The 15,792-nt window shown below is 43.0% G+C and overlaps 1 protein-coding gene across 1 annotated transcript in view; it reads right to left on the reverse strand.

The window, feature by feature from the left end:
- Positions 1-15,792, reverse strand: part of ULK4 (unc-51 like kinase 4) — a 704,158-nt gene that overhangs the window by 136,113 nt on the left and 552,253 nt on the right. Inside the window, exon 35 of the mRNA XM_083188569.1 lies at positions 7,421-7,606. Coding sequence (XP_083044695.1) covers positions 7,421-7,606 — 186 coding nt within the window. The remainder of the gene's footprint in view (positions 1-7,420; positions 7,607-15,792) is intronic.

Here is a 15,792-nt window from a genome sequence, read left to right on the forward strand (position 1 = left end):
ATTGCATGCCAGCAAATGGCATGAGATGCGATGCGATTTTTAATTGTACAAGCACCCTGACGGGTGCTTACAATGTTAAATGCACCCCAATTGTCAACGCCACCTCTAATATCAACGGCAACCCGAAGCGTGGCGAGCACAGTTAGCCCGCGAGGGGAGGCAGTATGCGTCCTCCGACCTTTTCATACCCCCAATATCCACGCCGGCGTGGAGTTGATTTTAGATTGTGTGGCGAGCGCAGCGAGCCACCGAGCCCGAAGCGTGGCGAGCCCCTTGAGGGGACTTGGAATATGAGCCCGAAGCGTGGCGAGCGCAGCGAGCCCCACAAGGGGAGGCGGAATATATGTAAAGTAATCCGTGTCCGCTGGCCACGATTCGGGCTCGGTGGCTCGCTGCGCTCGCCACACTATCTAAAATCAACTCCACGCCGACGTGGATAGTGGGGGTATGAAAAGGTCGGAGGACACGTACCGCTGCGCTCGCCACGCTTCCGGTTGCCATTGATAGTGAGGGTGGCATTGACAATGGGGGTGCATTTAACATTGTAAGCACCCATCAGGGTGCTTGTACGATTAAAAATCGAATCACATCGCATGCAATATAGCGGATTGTATAAGATGCACTACGATCAAAATTGGGGGCGCCGTGCTAGGAAACAAGTACCGGTAATTATTATTATTACCAGTTATTTATAGTGCCCACATTCTGCAGGGCATTACAGAAAATATTTGAACATTCACATCATTCCCTGTCCCAGTGGAGCAAACAATCTATATTCCCTACCACATGAACATGGACAAGCATTTATTCTAGGGTTAATTTTGTTGGGAGCCAATTAACCTACCAGTATATTTTTGGGGATGTGAACCCATGCAAGCAAACCCATGTTGGGAATCGAACCCTTGACCTCAGTCCTGTGAGGAAGTAATGCTAACCATTACACCGTCCCATGAATCACTATTATCTCAGTGATGCATCCAAAAGGCATGAATGCATCTGCCATTATCTCATATTAAAAAGGAAAAAAAAATGTCTTGTCCATTGCTGAAGGAAAATATTTTTTTTTCTATTTGTTTTATTTTCAGCTAATTATCTCTAATTATTCAAATATCCTATCAACTTTTCTATCATTTATTTAAAACACATTCCCTTCCTGATTGAATAGGGTGATATCTTCTATATTTTTACACTTTTTTTATCACTTGCTCAATTGTCTATATTTCATCAATAGCTTATTAGCAAAATGGGGATTTTTGTAAGAACTTACCGTTCAAAACCCTTTCTCTGAGTCCAGTCTGGTGACACATCTAATCTTGGGATGTAGAAGGGTCCGCTTGAGCCAAGGCACCCATGCTGGAAAGCTTTTCCCCTGGATGCAGGCTCCTCCCCTTCCGCATCCCATCATGCTTCAGTTCAACTTAAAAAGCACACTAGGATACACAACTCAGTACAATGCCCGACATCTTATATGCACAATCATAAAACCATAACATGACACACATGAACGGTATGACTTACTGAGTGTAGGGGAGGGATCGCTGTGTCACCGGACTGGACTCAGAGAAAAGGGTTTGAACGGTAAGTTCTTACAAAAATCTCCTTTTCTCTTTCGTCCAGTCCGGTGACATAGCTAACCTTGAGACGTTCACGAGCCAGTACTATGGGAGGGTACGCTCAGACCGCCAGTTCTCATCACTGCCTGTCCAAATGAAGCGTCCTCCGACACGAACTCTTGAAACCTGTAAAATTTGGTAAAGGTGTGAACAGAGGACCAAGTGGCAGCCCTACACAACTGCTCCGCTGTAGCTCCATGACGCTCAGCCCAAGAGGAAGCAACTGACCTGGTGGTATGTTCATTAATTCGAGAAGGAACAGGTCTACCGACCTTGGTGTAAGCAAAGGCAATAACCGACCTTAGCCACCTGCCAATGGTCTGCTTAGAAACAGGCCAACCTCTCTTATGCACATCATACAGAACAAACAACAGATCTGTTTTGCGGATGTCCTTTACCCTTTCCACGTAAATTCGCAAGGCGCGAACTATGTCCAACTTCCTTAATTTGTCTTAAAACACCGGAAGCACAATCTATTGGTTTAAATTAAAGGAATAAACCACTTTTGGCAAAAACTTAGGTACTGTTCGAAGCACAGCCCTATCTTCATGAAAAATTTAATGTGGAGATTTACAGGACAAAGCTCCCAGCTCCAAAACACGTCTAGTCGAAGCAATGGCTAACAAAAAAGTATGTTTCGACAAAACATACTTAAGGTCGGCCGACCTTAATGGCTCAAAAGGAGGGTTCTGTAAGACAGACAGAACCAAAGATAAATCCCAAGGCACCACCGGCTGCCTGTATATGGGAGTTTTAACCTGGTAACACCCTGTAAGAATGTTTGAACTATAGGCAAAAAAGCTATCCTTTTCTGAAAGAAAATGTTTCAGCCAGGATTAAATCCTCAATCCCTGGGACAGAAGCATCAGGCTCTTCCTTCAGATCCCCAGATAAATCATCTGTACAAACACCATCATCATCTGAATCTACAGATAACCGAGGGGGTGTAACTGAAGGACGCATGGAGGAAGGGCTCTCAGGGTTTTTTGCAAATTTTTCCATAAGTAGATTCATTTTATGTATCCCCTTCGCAGTGTCCTGTATGACCTGCAGCAACAAGGGGTCCCCTTGCGCAGGAGCAATGGATCCCATAGAATTTTGGGAGGAAGAGTTAGGGCCAGGAGACCTTATAAAGTTATCCTTCTGCCTATTAAGAGCCTCACCCAAGGCATTCATAGACCTCCCCAACGCCGCAGCCCACGCTGGTTCAGGTTGCTCAGACCCTTGGGCATGCACATTGCTGGGCACAGATTCACAAACAGGGCAAAGGTCCCCTTGGTCCATCTGTTCACATGTGAAATTAACCCCGCAAACACTGCAGTTTAACAACATAACCCGCGCTCCCTCCCCCCACAACAGCAGCATTATCACCTGTGTCAGTCATTTTAACCCACGGTGCACAATATCAGGCAAAGTACAAGGCAGCATATAGAGTGCACTTATCTGTCTTGCTTGCTGTAGTCGACTGAGTGTCAGCGGGGATAGCGATTCCAGGAGAACTGCACTCTGTGTACTTCAGAAGCTCAGCCAGGTTTCAGCTCCTCAGCTATGGAGAGAAAATAGCGCCCGCACACAGAGTAGGAAGGGACCAAGTCCCTGCTTCAGTGGGGTAGGAAGCCAGAATTGGCGCCTTTCCCCCTTTAGCCACTCCCACAATAGTTTCTCCTCACCTCCTTGTGCCTCCCCCTCAGATCGAGATCACTTGGAGTTGTCCAGCTACGCTGGACACCTGTAGCAGACATCACTTTCCTAGTGGGATTTCAGTCTGCAAAACCCTTTCAAGTTGGCGCACGCCATCGCGGGAGGTCCTTCCCCCATGATCACCTTCTAGACAAGGAGGCGGTTCCAGACGCTCCCAGGGTCCAGGCAAACCCCAGCAAAGCTGGGGTTAAGCGCTGTGAAGTGGGTGCAGACAGCCCAACCCTGCACACAGAGCGCTGACAGGACACGCTTCTGTCAGCCTCTGCTGCTCTCTTAGTGTGCAGCGCTTCTTGTCAGAAGCAGCACACTGGCTAAAAAAACCTGCACTAGTCACTAAGTTAATAAAATAATAAAAACCTAGCTAATCTTGTCAAAAAATCCAGAAAAAAGTCAGCTGCAGCAGCCGATCAGCATAGCACCCACTCCTGTGGGCACTTAAAACGAACTGAAGCATGATGGGATGCGGAAGGGGAGGAGCCTGCATCCAGGGGAAAAGCTTGACAGCATTGGTGCCTTGGCTCCTGCGGACCCTCCTACATCCCAAGGTTAGCCGTGTCACCGACAAAAGAGAAAATAACACAATCATCATGTCTTGTCACAATGTCTAATGTAATCAGGGAAATCTTAAGATTCCAACCTGCTGGACACAAATAGAATGAGTAGCACCAGTCAGAAAGTCCTGGAAACAGACCATGACTATTGTATTGATTTCTGCAGTCAGAGCCACCACAGATCACAGACAGAATCCAGATTTGCATGTAGATGCCATACAGAACATGACATTGAACAGGAGTGTGCAATTCCTTACCAATTAATAATTGTGTACTTGTAATTATTTTTCAATATTGCGGAATACAACTTGGGCAAACTGTTTTGTGCCCGACTTTCTAACTTGGACATCGCTGGCAGGCAAAACATCTGGATCCAACTTTTTACCAGCAGCTCTTATTTGAACCCTAAAACATCTGACTTTTTTATGAAGTCGGGTGATATTACATTGGCCGATTTTGCAAAATGTGTGACTTTTGCGGAAAAATCTGACATTTCCCAAAATCGGACAAAACTCGACACCCCGTTACATCTTGTCCATTGTATCTGCCTTGCAAATGCTCATCTTGTCAGTGATTATATTTTTCTGAGGTTGTTGTAATAAACATCACAAACAACAATGGTAAAGAAAATATTGTTCTTTTAATCTTCCATTCACTGAATGAGAACTTAAAACGTCAATTTGCTGCAGATTGTAACAGAATATTCACTACACGGAACATGTAGTTTATAATATCCGAGGTAATGATGGGTTCTACTGGCTTTCGCGTAACCAAAAGTACAAAAAAAGAATTATATTCCTACGTATAATTGAAAGTGAATCTGCCATGTTAACATAAAAACAGAAAGCACAGGCTGTAGAATTGAACATTAACATGCTGATTAAATTTGTTATAAACTTATGATGTAGTTTACTGGACACATTACAATGTAATAGCTTCTTTTTAAAACCATTATAAAAATGTAATATACAAATGTCTTACTAGCAGAGATCTGTTCTTCACGAAATTCCAAGGTGGATGAAAATCTTTCTTATTACATTTGCCTGTCAACGCTGCAATTTAACCAACCTATGTGGTGCACAATAATGCCTGTTTGCAAAGCACTTTAGGTGAGCAACTTTCATATGTTCCTTTATCGTAGGTACTGTACATTGTAAGAGGCGACAATAACATAACTCTTAGCTATAAAAGGGTTAGTAAGCTGTCCTAGTACAAAACATCAAACTTTACAACCAGAGCAGACAATACATGTGCACAGGAAGAAAAAAAAACAACTTGTGTTTCTCTTTGAGATTGAGCTAAAAAGCTATGTTAGAAACATTTGGATTTATAAATGTCTGAAAGGTAATTTAGAAAGTGGACATAGTCATCTCTGGCCTGCTGAAGAGTGCTGGTTCAAGCACTCTAAATACCAAATGCAGGTGCTGTGTGTGGTTCATCAACCTGAAGCACCCTGTGCCGAGTGTGATGGCATAGATTACATACCATTAGTTACAGCCCAGAGCACAAGAAAAAATAACGACCATGCACTTCCAAGAGGAGAAGGAGGAAGAAGAAAAGGAGGAGGGAAATCAAAGGTGTAAAGGAGAAGGAATAGGAAAAATAAAAGGAAGAAGGAGGAAGAGGGAAGAGGAAGAGGAGGAAAGAGAAAAAAGTGAAGGAAAGAGGAAAGGGAGAAGGAGGAGGAAAAAACAGAGAGGAAAAGAGGAGGAAAAGAAAGAGGAAAAGGAAGAGAAAAAGGAGGAAAAGAGGAAAATTTGAAAAAAAGAGGAAAAGGAGGAAGAGAAGATGGAAGAAAAGCTCTGTTCTGCATTGTGCAACACTGACAAACATGTTAGTAGGTATGACAGAGAAGAAAAGTAATTATTTTGGATAGCTTTCCCTATGCTTTATGTTTCCTAAAGTTACTTAGTTAAAGTATGAGCATTACTATAGGCAGAGTAGGCAATTCACAGCTATCTTGATCTTTTTAGATTTAAACTGGTATCCCTTTAACCTTGCAATGCTGCACTGCCTATCGATGATCCATGTAACCTGTCCAAAAATGGCTGTTTAGCTGATCTAAAGCATCTGTTATGCTTTGATTTCTATCAACAGTTCTGGACATATTAAATTGTTACCTATCTGGATAATTAAACAGCACTATCACATATCAGCTTGACAGTAGAATCACAGGCTATGTCTGCAGGAGATTTGCCTTCCCTACTAATAGGATCCCATTAGTAGAGAAGGCAAATAACGTTAAATCACTTTAAGGACATATTAAGGTTTCATTCTGACTCAGTGTAATCTAGTTCTGAGTCTCAATTGAGCTCATGATTATATGCCTGAGTAAGGAAAGCAGTGGTGAGTTAGCTGCATTTTTTATATTTGTTCTAAAGCGGTAAAGTGATTTGTAATTACACCTACAGTATGTTACAATCTAAGTGGACATGACTGAAGCTCAGGCCGAAGTTTATGGGTGAGATTTAATATGATGAGAGATTCAGAAAGTGAGAGATTTGGTAAGAAAGCTCCAGGTTTTTTTAAAGCGGCAATCATTTACACTTCAAAATCAAACTGGTTTTGCAGTGTAAATTATTGCCGCTTTAAAAAAAACTGGAAATTTCTTACCAAATCTCTCACTTTCTGAATCTCACATCCTATTAAGTCTCACCCTATATTTCCAGATTTAGTGACAAAAGATACCCTGAGAAATTGATTATAACAGCTGTGACGAGAGCCAGGAGTTTGGATAAAAATGAGCTGGTGGAATGTAAAGGTCCCCCAACAAAATATCTAAATAAAAAGGGCAGTGATGAATTTGTTTTGCCCATTTGTCACACAGAATAATTCTAATAGTGGGGAAATTAGAAAAGTTTTGTACAAATATTGGTATCTTCTTAAGGGGGATCTCGTCTAAGTTTTTTCCTATGGCGGGGTGGGGGGGGGGGGTGGGGGGTGGAAGATGTGTCCACATGGTCTAAGGAGCCCAAAGAAAGTTACAGCAGATAAAGGCAAACAATTCCAAGTTAAAGGGGTTATTAGTTGTAATACAACATACTGTATCTAGTTTTCTTGTTGACTTGCCAATGTGGAAAGAAATATGTGGGGAAAATGAAAAGACCCCTTACGATGCATGCTTTAGAACATTATAGGAATATCAAGAATAAGGTGGAAAACCACAGCGCACATTTTAAAGTATGCCAGAACAGCGATCCCAGTTATATGAAATTAGGTCTCAACAAGGGTTTTGAAGTGACCCCATTTTTAAATGGACTTAGTAGGGGCGTGGCCTAGTGTTGTAAAGTGCAGACAGGAGAACAGCTGAATGTAACCGGGGAGTGTAATCGGCTTCATCTGTCAATGTACAGCACTGTAAACTATGCTGTGTGATTGCGGTGAACAACCAGTTATTTCTCTTGGAAAAAATACTGTATGGGACTTTTAGTTCCTCAATAGAGACTTGTGTAATTTATAATTTGCGCATCGCCTGTTTGTTTGTTTATGACTACTAATAAAGTTTATATGAAACCTATGTCAGATGTAAGGTAAAAAGATTTGCCATTGACTCACCAGCCTTTTAATCACTCTAAGTAGTAGCTTTTGCTGCTTAGGATCTCTCTTACACAGTAGAGCCTGAGCAAAGCTCTCCATGTTGTCTGAGGTCATACTGTCCTGATTGTCTCCACCATAGAATTGGACCATCAGTGATAAACATTGTGATGAGTTTTCATAGATTTCTGGATCTTCTGATGGCAGCTTAAAATAAAAAGAGTGAAAAAGTTTATCTTAATTATTTCTGTAATATAAATAAACAATATATATATATATATATATATGTATATATATATATATATAGATAGAGAGAGAGAGAGAGAGAGAGAGAGAGAGAGAGAGAGAGAGAGAGAGAGGCTCATTCTTTAGGACATAAAATCTATTATGTCCTGACTCCTGAGACACATTAAAATTCACTATGTTAGAAACTTATTAAGAAGTCCCAGAGTGATGCTGTTTCCTGATTTTCTATCAATAAAAGAGGCAACCCCGCTTGGAGCGAGCACCTGGCAGAATTGTATACGTATATATATATATATATATATATATATATATATATACATATATACACACATAAAATATAATAAAACGACCCTCTATTGGGTTTCTGAACACTCAAATGTTTACATACTAAATATATCTCCTTAAGGAACTAACTGTGAGAGTCATTGATTTACCATGTTATTGGGGCAGATGTAACTTGTGCAGAGAGAATTACATTTGGGTGAGGTTTTACGTCAAAGTGATATCTATATTGCAGTGTAAAAATAAAGCAGTCAGTATTTTCATTGCACAGAAACAAAATAACTCACCCAAATCTAAATTTGTGTGCACAGTTACATCTGCCCCCTGCAGTGCACATGGGGCCTTATTCAAGTTCACTCTTTCAGACAAAATCCTTCTTAGATGGACAAAACCATGTGCACTGCAGGGGGGCAGATGTAACTTGTGCAGATCTAATTAGATTTGGGTGGGGTTTTACTTCAAAGTGAGATCTATATTGCAGTGTTAAAATAAAGCAGCCAGTATTTACCCTGCAAAGAATCACCAAAAAATCACCAAATCTATTTCTATCTGCACATGTTACATCTGCCCCCCTGCAGTGCACATGGTTTTGCCCATCTAAGAAGGATTTTGTCAGAAAGAGTGAACTCGAATAAGGCCCATGGTTTTGTCCATTTGAGAAGGAATTTGCCTTTGCAGGTGAACCAGAATAAGGGCCCAAGTCCAGGTGTATTCAAATGATTTGTATTTCATTGTGTTTCTAATTCAGTTATCCCCCTTATGTCTCTGTGAGACAAAACACGTTGGGCACTTGTAAAACTGCGATCTTTTCCAATTGAATGTGAAGAATCTTTGGAATTTTTTATGGCCTTTTAATAAACAAATAGATGAACTCTGCAAAATACTAGTGAGGTGTTCCATTTGTTATCAATAACAAACTTTTGGACAATGTGTGCCTAATAATAATAATAATAATAATAATGGTACTCTAGGGCTCAGAGATTCAAAAAAGTTTGGGAACCACTGGTGTAAATAGTTTCCCTGGTAAACTAAAAACTTAATTTTACAATAAAGTAGTAATACTGTATGTACACCTAAATAAAATATCCATACACCAGACTGAATATGCATTCAATACATTAATACACTGTAATGTACAAAACAATAGCTTTTTGAAATATAGTTAAACTAAAACCATACCAAATTTTGAAATGAAAACAATGGAGTTCCTTTTAAATGAATACTACAAATCTATCATCACTGCCTCCATGTTCAGAGAATTTTTCAGAATAACTATCCTGACAATAAAATAACCTTGGTTGCCTGTGATAAAACCACCAAACTTTCAATTAGAAACATTTTAAAAACATCATGACATTTTAACAAAACATAAATGTAGAAGGATTCTGCTACTCAGAAAACACACAATACTGTACTATGTTTATCCATGCAAATTAATTCCAGTACGTAGTAAGGAAGGGTTTTTCACTCTCTTAAGGCAAAATGGACTAATGGGGCATACACAAGGTTCAAGTTGGATATGTTTTCAATTTGATTTTGCTTCTAGAAGCAAAATCTAATCAAAATCTAATCTAAATCCAACAATGTTAACTGCCTTCCATTCAGATTTGATTCCAGTGCGCAGCCCCACAGCAACAGGATCGTAATCAGCAGAAATAGACTAGACAAGTCTATTTCTGCTTCGCTTCGATCAAAGGCAGTTCAATGATGCTATATGCCACATTCCACCTCCATCCCCCCACGCGCTGTCCTCATGCCGTCCGTCCTTCCCTTCTCTTTGATGCCGGCACCCGCCGGGTCCCGGCAGCCATCAATATCGAAACGGTATCGACAGCCGCCACATTGAACCGTGTGTACGCCCTTAAGTTTTAAACATGGTCCCCCTTTTTTTGCCTTTTGTACAATTAAATTAGATTTTGTTTTTGGATCAGGGCTAATCTTAAAATCCAGGTTTTTTCTTTCTTTTAATAACTTACAGCACTTTGTTCCCAGACAATGCCTATGGATAAAGAGAAGTGGAGGCTGCGCTTTGCCCCATGACAACATTAATTAACACAAGGAGCTGACAGTCATTAAAAGCCTCAGGTCCAAGGGATACAGGCAGATACGTTGCTTAAAGTTTCTTACAATACATTTGGGCGGTATTCAATGAGCCTGATTCGCCATGTTTTTATGGCGAATTTGTGCTGTTTGGCGAATTTTTGACTAAAACGGTGAATCACCCTGTTCAATGACCACATGGCGAATACATTTGAAGGTTTTTTTCGCCATGATTCACCGAGTAGCAATCGCTATCTTTTTATGGAGAAGTGGAATGTGAACTTTTAAAATAAAGTGTTTTGTTTTTTACATTTGGTGTAAAAAAATCAGGAATTTTATTCTGAGGAGGGGCATGCTATTTTTATTAATGTGCTGTAAGCACATGAATATATATTTAATTTAAAAAATATATATATATTTTTTTTACACAGCAGCCAGCAGGGGGCGCCGGAGCCGAGCCGCTCATTAGATATTCATATATTCACTGCACCCGATCGTTACGATCGGGTGTAGTGAATATACGGTCCCCTGCTGGCACCCCCGGGGGGCAGCCTGTGCTGCCTGGCACCCGGGGAGCCCACCTCCCCCCCACAAACGTTCTGGGGCAGGCAGAGAGACTTCCATCTCTCTGCCTGCTACCGTCCTCAGGCTCCCTGCGGCGTTCGCCGCAGGAGCTCATATTCGCCGGTCAGGGGCAGCGAGCCCCTGACTCGTTGAATACCGGAGCCGGCGAGGCTCCGGAACATGGCGAATGTGCAGCGAATCCTAAAAAGGATTCGCTGCACCTCGCAGGTATTCACATTGAATACCGCCCATTGTCTGTACAGTGTTAAAAATGAAAGTAGGGCACAATCCACTTTAGAAGCCTAGGATCTCAATTTTAAAAATAAATACTGTTTATGGATGAGGCGTCTTATATAATTTATAATGTGTCCCCTATGTGCCAGGGATGTCAGGTCCTTGAAAATAGAGTTTTAGACTGATGTACACTACATAACATCCAAACTGAAACTATCATTGTTTCATTGGTGTTATGTTAACATATAAGTTTGTACAGTGGCAGTACTTGTGGTTGGTGAGCCAGGTGCAAAAATATAATTTAGGCTCCCTCCTCCACCCTAACGGATGTTCACAATATGCAGCATGGCAGTGGGTGACAGGGAGAGACAGAGGGTGACAGGGAGAGGCATAATGTGACACGGAGAGACAGAGGGTGACAGGGAGAGGCAGAATTTGACAGGAAAAACACTGGGTGACAGAAACATTTTAACAGAGGCAGCAGTGGGCCCCTTATTGCTCAGGGGCCCTGGAGCACTGCACCTGCTGCACCAGTAGGAGTTCTGCCTCTAAATATGTATTTTAGGTTAATTGTCCAAATCTTAAATACTTTTGGAATGAGGTTGCACACACTGTTTTCATGCACTGACAAGCCACCTATTCTTTGTATCTGTATGAAAGAGGTAGGTTCCCATTGAAATGCAGTCATAGGGTCACATATAGTCCCTGCAAGTGAACAGAGAACTGAGGGAAACTTGAAGGCAGCTCCTTGTAAGTGAAAAAAATTAGATGGGTTTAAATGTTGCAAATGCAAGTGTCTCTCTCATGGACAGTTGTCATATGTGTACAACAGTGAAAAGTATGGCTCCGCAGTCGGGATTGTGCATGAAAGCAGCGGCATAGCAGAGCTCTGGAGCACCCTGTGCAGGCCCCAGCCCCCAAGTGCATGACATTATGATGTCGCTCAGAGAGAGGGGGTCCACTAGCACCAGCAAGTGCAGTGGGGGCACGGGAACATGGTAGTGTCTGTTGCGTCCAAAGGAACCTCTGGGTGGCACAGCAATAATAGCTGCAGTGTACCACTTCAGACACAATTTACTACAGTTAGCCACAAGAAATGGCTGTGGGTTAGTGATTATGCTGCTGCATCAAAGTGGCTGGGACAGATGCACTGGTACAATAGGGGACTGTGTCATTTGTAATGAGTCAATACCACATTGGTGACACATTTTTGCTGTCATTGTGTGTTGTTTAATAAATGTTTGCATGGTTCATCCACTATTTACCTATGCGAGGATACAATGGTAACATTACTATGGTACAGTATCCTCGTATACCATGCAATTAATACTGAGCCATTAGCTTGAAGCTATTTCACATGTATCTGAAAACAACCACTGAAACTCTGTAGCTCAAAGTGCTTATAGTCTAAAAAATAGACATATGCCTATAAGCTATGCAATAGACCTCCAGTGATATTTTTGTTCCTCTTAAGTAATAGCAGTAGTTTAATGCCATTCTAGACAGAATACTGAATGCCAATGATAAATTATGACCAGACAACTCAAAATGTTTTTATGTGTAGGTTGTGTGCGCTTGAAATGAGAAATTCCATGTGGAAATGTATTCAACCAGGCTGAGCATGTTAGAAAATAATATGGGGAAGTTCCATAAACCCTTTAACATTCTGTTAATCTCATTCTTAGGCACAACTACTGTACACTGTAATTCTAGTTAAAAAAATGGCTGGGTATTGTTCACTTTAGTGCAACATAGACTCCATTTACCTTTCATTCCAGGGAGGATTTAACAAACTGACCAGCAAACAACAGGGGATTCATGCTTCATTTGGTGTTCAAGTGAAGCTTGGAAGTACTCATGCTATTAGTTTGTATTACAGACAGAATGGAGAAGTTCATATGATCTGTACTGCTCTATTCCTACGGCACTTAATAAATCCTCCTAGCCAATAACAGTGTTTCTCAAGGTATGCCCTTGTGTACTTCTCCAACTGTGTGTCACCTATAGTAGGTTCAGTATGGATGGGATCAACACCACCTAACTCACACAACTTCATCCATATCACACTCCATTGATAAATATAGCAATTTGCTATATAGCTTGTGCATATTTGGTAGATGAACCTGAAGCAAAGTGATCACCAGACACAGCTCCAATAACAATACAGCTATGTAGCAGCAAAGATCCATGTACCTGGAAGGGCAATCGTGTATAGAGCAGGATTCTGCAGGTGAAAAGAGCAATTTAACTTACTATAAGATGAGATTGCTGTAAAACAAATACTTAGGCCCCATACACACCTGAAAGATTCATGCAAGATTAGGGTACAATTCGTCGTTCGTAACGACGGTTGTGCATGAATCTTATCACTATCGTTTGTTTTTTACTCACGATTGTGGTCGTTAACGATTGGATGCGCGCTCCCGTCAGCTCGTATGTCGCATTGGCGGTTTTGCCTCCTGCAGCAGAATCAGCCGATCCGCCCGCAGATTGTGTGTTGATCATATGCACATCGTTAGCACATTGAGTGTGCTTCCATCGTCGCGACCATCCATCCGATCCGTGTTTTCGCGCGAGTTCCTGGACACTCCTACCGCAGCCATATTGCCCCGTGGATGCAGCAGCGAAGGAGCACACGGCGTCTTCTACTGCGCGCACCTGACAGCAGGTAAGCAGGCCACCGCTGACCTCAACACCCCACCTGGGTCCCCGCTGCCCATACCAGGCCACCGCTGACCTCAACTCCCCACCTGGGTCCCCGCTGCCCATACCAGGCCACCGCTGACCTCAACACCCCACCTGGGTCCCCGCTGCCCATACCAGGCCACCTCTGACCTCAACACCCCACCTGGGTCCCCGCTGCCCATACCAGGCCACCGCTGACCTCAACTCCCCACCTGGGTCCCCGCTGCCCATACCAGGCCACCGCTGACCTCAACTCCCCACCTGGGTCCCCGCTGCCCATACCAGGCCACCTCTGACCTCAACTCCCCACCTGGGTCCCCGCTGCCCATACCAGGCCACCGCTGACCTCAACTCCCCACCTGGGTCCCCGCTGCCCATACCAGGCCACCTCTGACCTCAACACCCCACCTGGGTCCCCGCTGCCCATACCAGGCCACCTCTGACCTCAACACCCCACCTGGGTCCCCGCTGCCCACCAATAAAGGTGGCCAGATGTATTATGCCAGCCCAGCTGCCAATCTTCCCCTGCGGCCTACCTACCAAATATTATGCCACCACCACTAAATGTAATGTAAAGATGATAAATGTATAGAAATATGATTTATTAAAATTTCTTAAATGTATAAAAACAAAACATTTATTTTTATTAATTATATACAGTTTAATGAAACATATAATTTTAACTACTATTTATATTAACCAAACTATTGACATTTGAAAAATATGTACATAGACTATTGTCAACTTTTTTTTTTTTTGCCAGGAATGTCCCAGGCACTGGTCAAAGAACAGGAGTTTGTGGAGGCATTCATAGAGAAATACCGCGAACTTGAATGCCTCTGGAAGACAAAGTCGAAAGACCATAGTAATAAAATCAAAAGAGCTCAAGCACTGCAAGATCTCCTTGAATTTAGCAAGAGCTACAACCCAGAGGCTGATACGGAATGGGTCCGTAAAAAGATCCAGAATTTGCGGACTGTGTTTCTTAAGGAACATAAAAAAATACAGTCTTCCAAAAGGTCCGGTGCTGGTGCAGGAGAGGTGTATGAGACGTCGCTGTGGTATTACCACTTGCTGACCTTCACACTCAGCCAGGAGGTGCCAAGGCGAGGGCTCTGCATGATGGTGGAAGGCGAGGCGGATGACGTGACAGCGGCCATGGATGAAAGTTTCCAGCCGTTATCAGTAAGTACTGGTCCAATGTGTATATCACCCCTTTGCCCCATTTCTTTCTTTCAATCATTTTTTTGTTCCTTTATCCAAAAAGATTTTAAATGTGGTCTTCCTGCCAGGGGACAGCACCAACACCATTGAAATATGCCTTATATTGGTCCCTGACCTGTTTTGCTCGTGCTGTCCCCCGGTACTGCTGGGCCGGCATCTCCAGGGACACAATTGGGGCAACCTCCCTGGGATCATCTGGGTCCTCCGGCGGTGCTGGTCCTGCCGGGCGATGTGCCCTTTCTTTGCGGCGAAGTAAATTGTGCAGGACGCAGCACGCCATGACGGCCCAGTCAATTTTATCCAGCCGGAGGTTGATGGCTGTGTGGAAAATGCGGAATCTGCTGGCCATTATCCCGAATGCACTTTCCACAAGCCGGCGTGCCCTGGAGAGCCTGTAGTTGAACACCCGTTTGTCGTGGTCCAGTACACGCTTGGCATAGGGCTTCATGATGTGTTCATGAAGCCCAAATGCCTCGTCCGCAACAAATACAAAGTTCAGCCCATGCTTGGTTTGTTGAGCTGTGGGCAAGTGCATGGTGTTGGAGGCGAGCCTGTGGTAGAACTTGGTGTCCTTCAAAGTTCCACCATCTGAGGCCCGACCATTCCTGCCGACATCCACAAAGAGGAACTCGTAGTTCGCATTGACCACAGCCATCAGCACAATACTGAAGTACCCCTTGTAGTTGAAGTAGTACGAACCGCTGTGGGGTGGCTGATTGATCCGGACGTGTTTCCCATCGATGGCTCCTCCACAATTAGGAAAGTTCCACGCCTCATCAAATTCAGCAGCGATGTTTTGCCACTCCTGAACGGTGTTGGGGAACTGAAAAAAAGAGAAGGTGATGTTAACTAATTGTTGTTGTTTTCTTTTCCACAGACAACAAGTACAGAGATAGAGGTGGTCCACACCTCAACCCCTAATCCAACCCCAGAGCCACAAGACTCATCGGGAACAATCTATGGAGTTCCGGAAACCCCCACCCCGCCTCAACTATTTGGCAAAAAGAAAAAACGCAGAACCAAGGCAGTTCCTGAACAAGAACCCGATGATATTCTGGTTCGAGCCGAAGAGGTGCTGCGTAGGCCATCTGATGAGTTTGACACCTTTGGAAAGTACA

This window comes from Crinia signifera, chromosome 5, assembly GCF_055691185.1.
Source record: "Crinia signifera chromosome 5, ASM5569118v1, whole genome shotgun sequence".
In the NCBI taxonomy this organism is placed as follows: domain Eukaryota; kingdom Metazoa; phylum Chordata; class Amphibia; order Anura; family Myobatrachidae; genus Crinia; species Crinia signifera.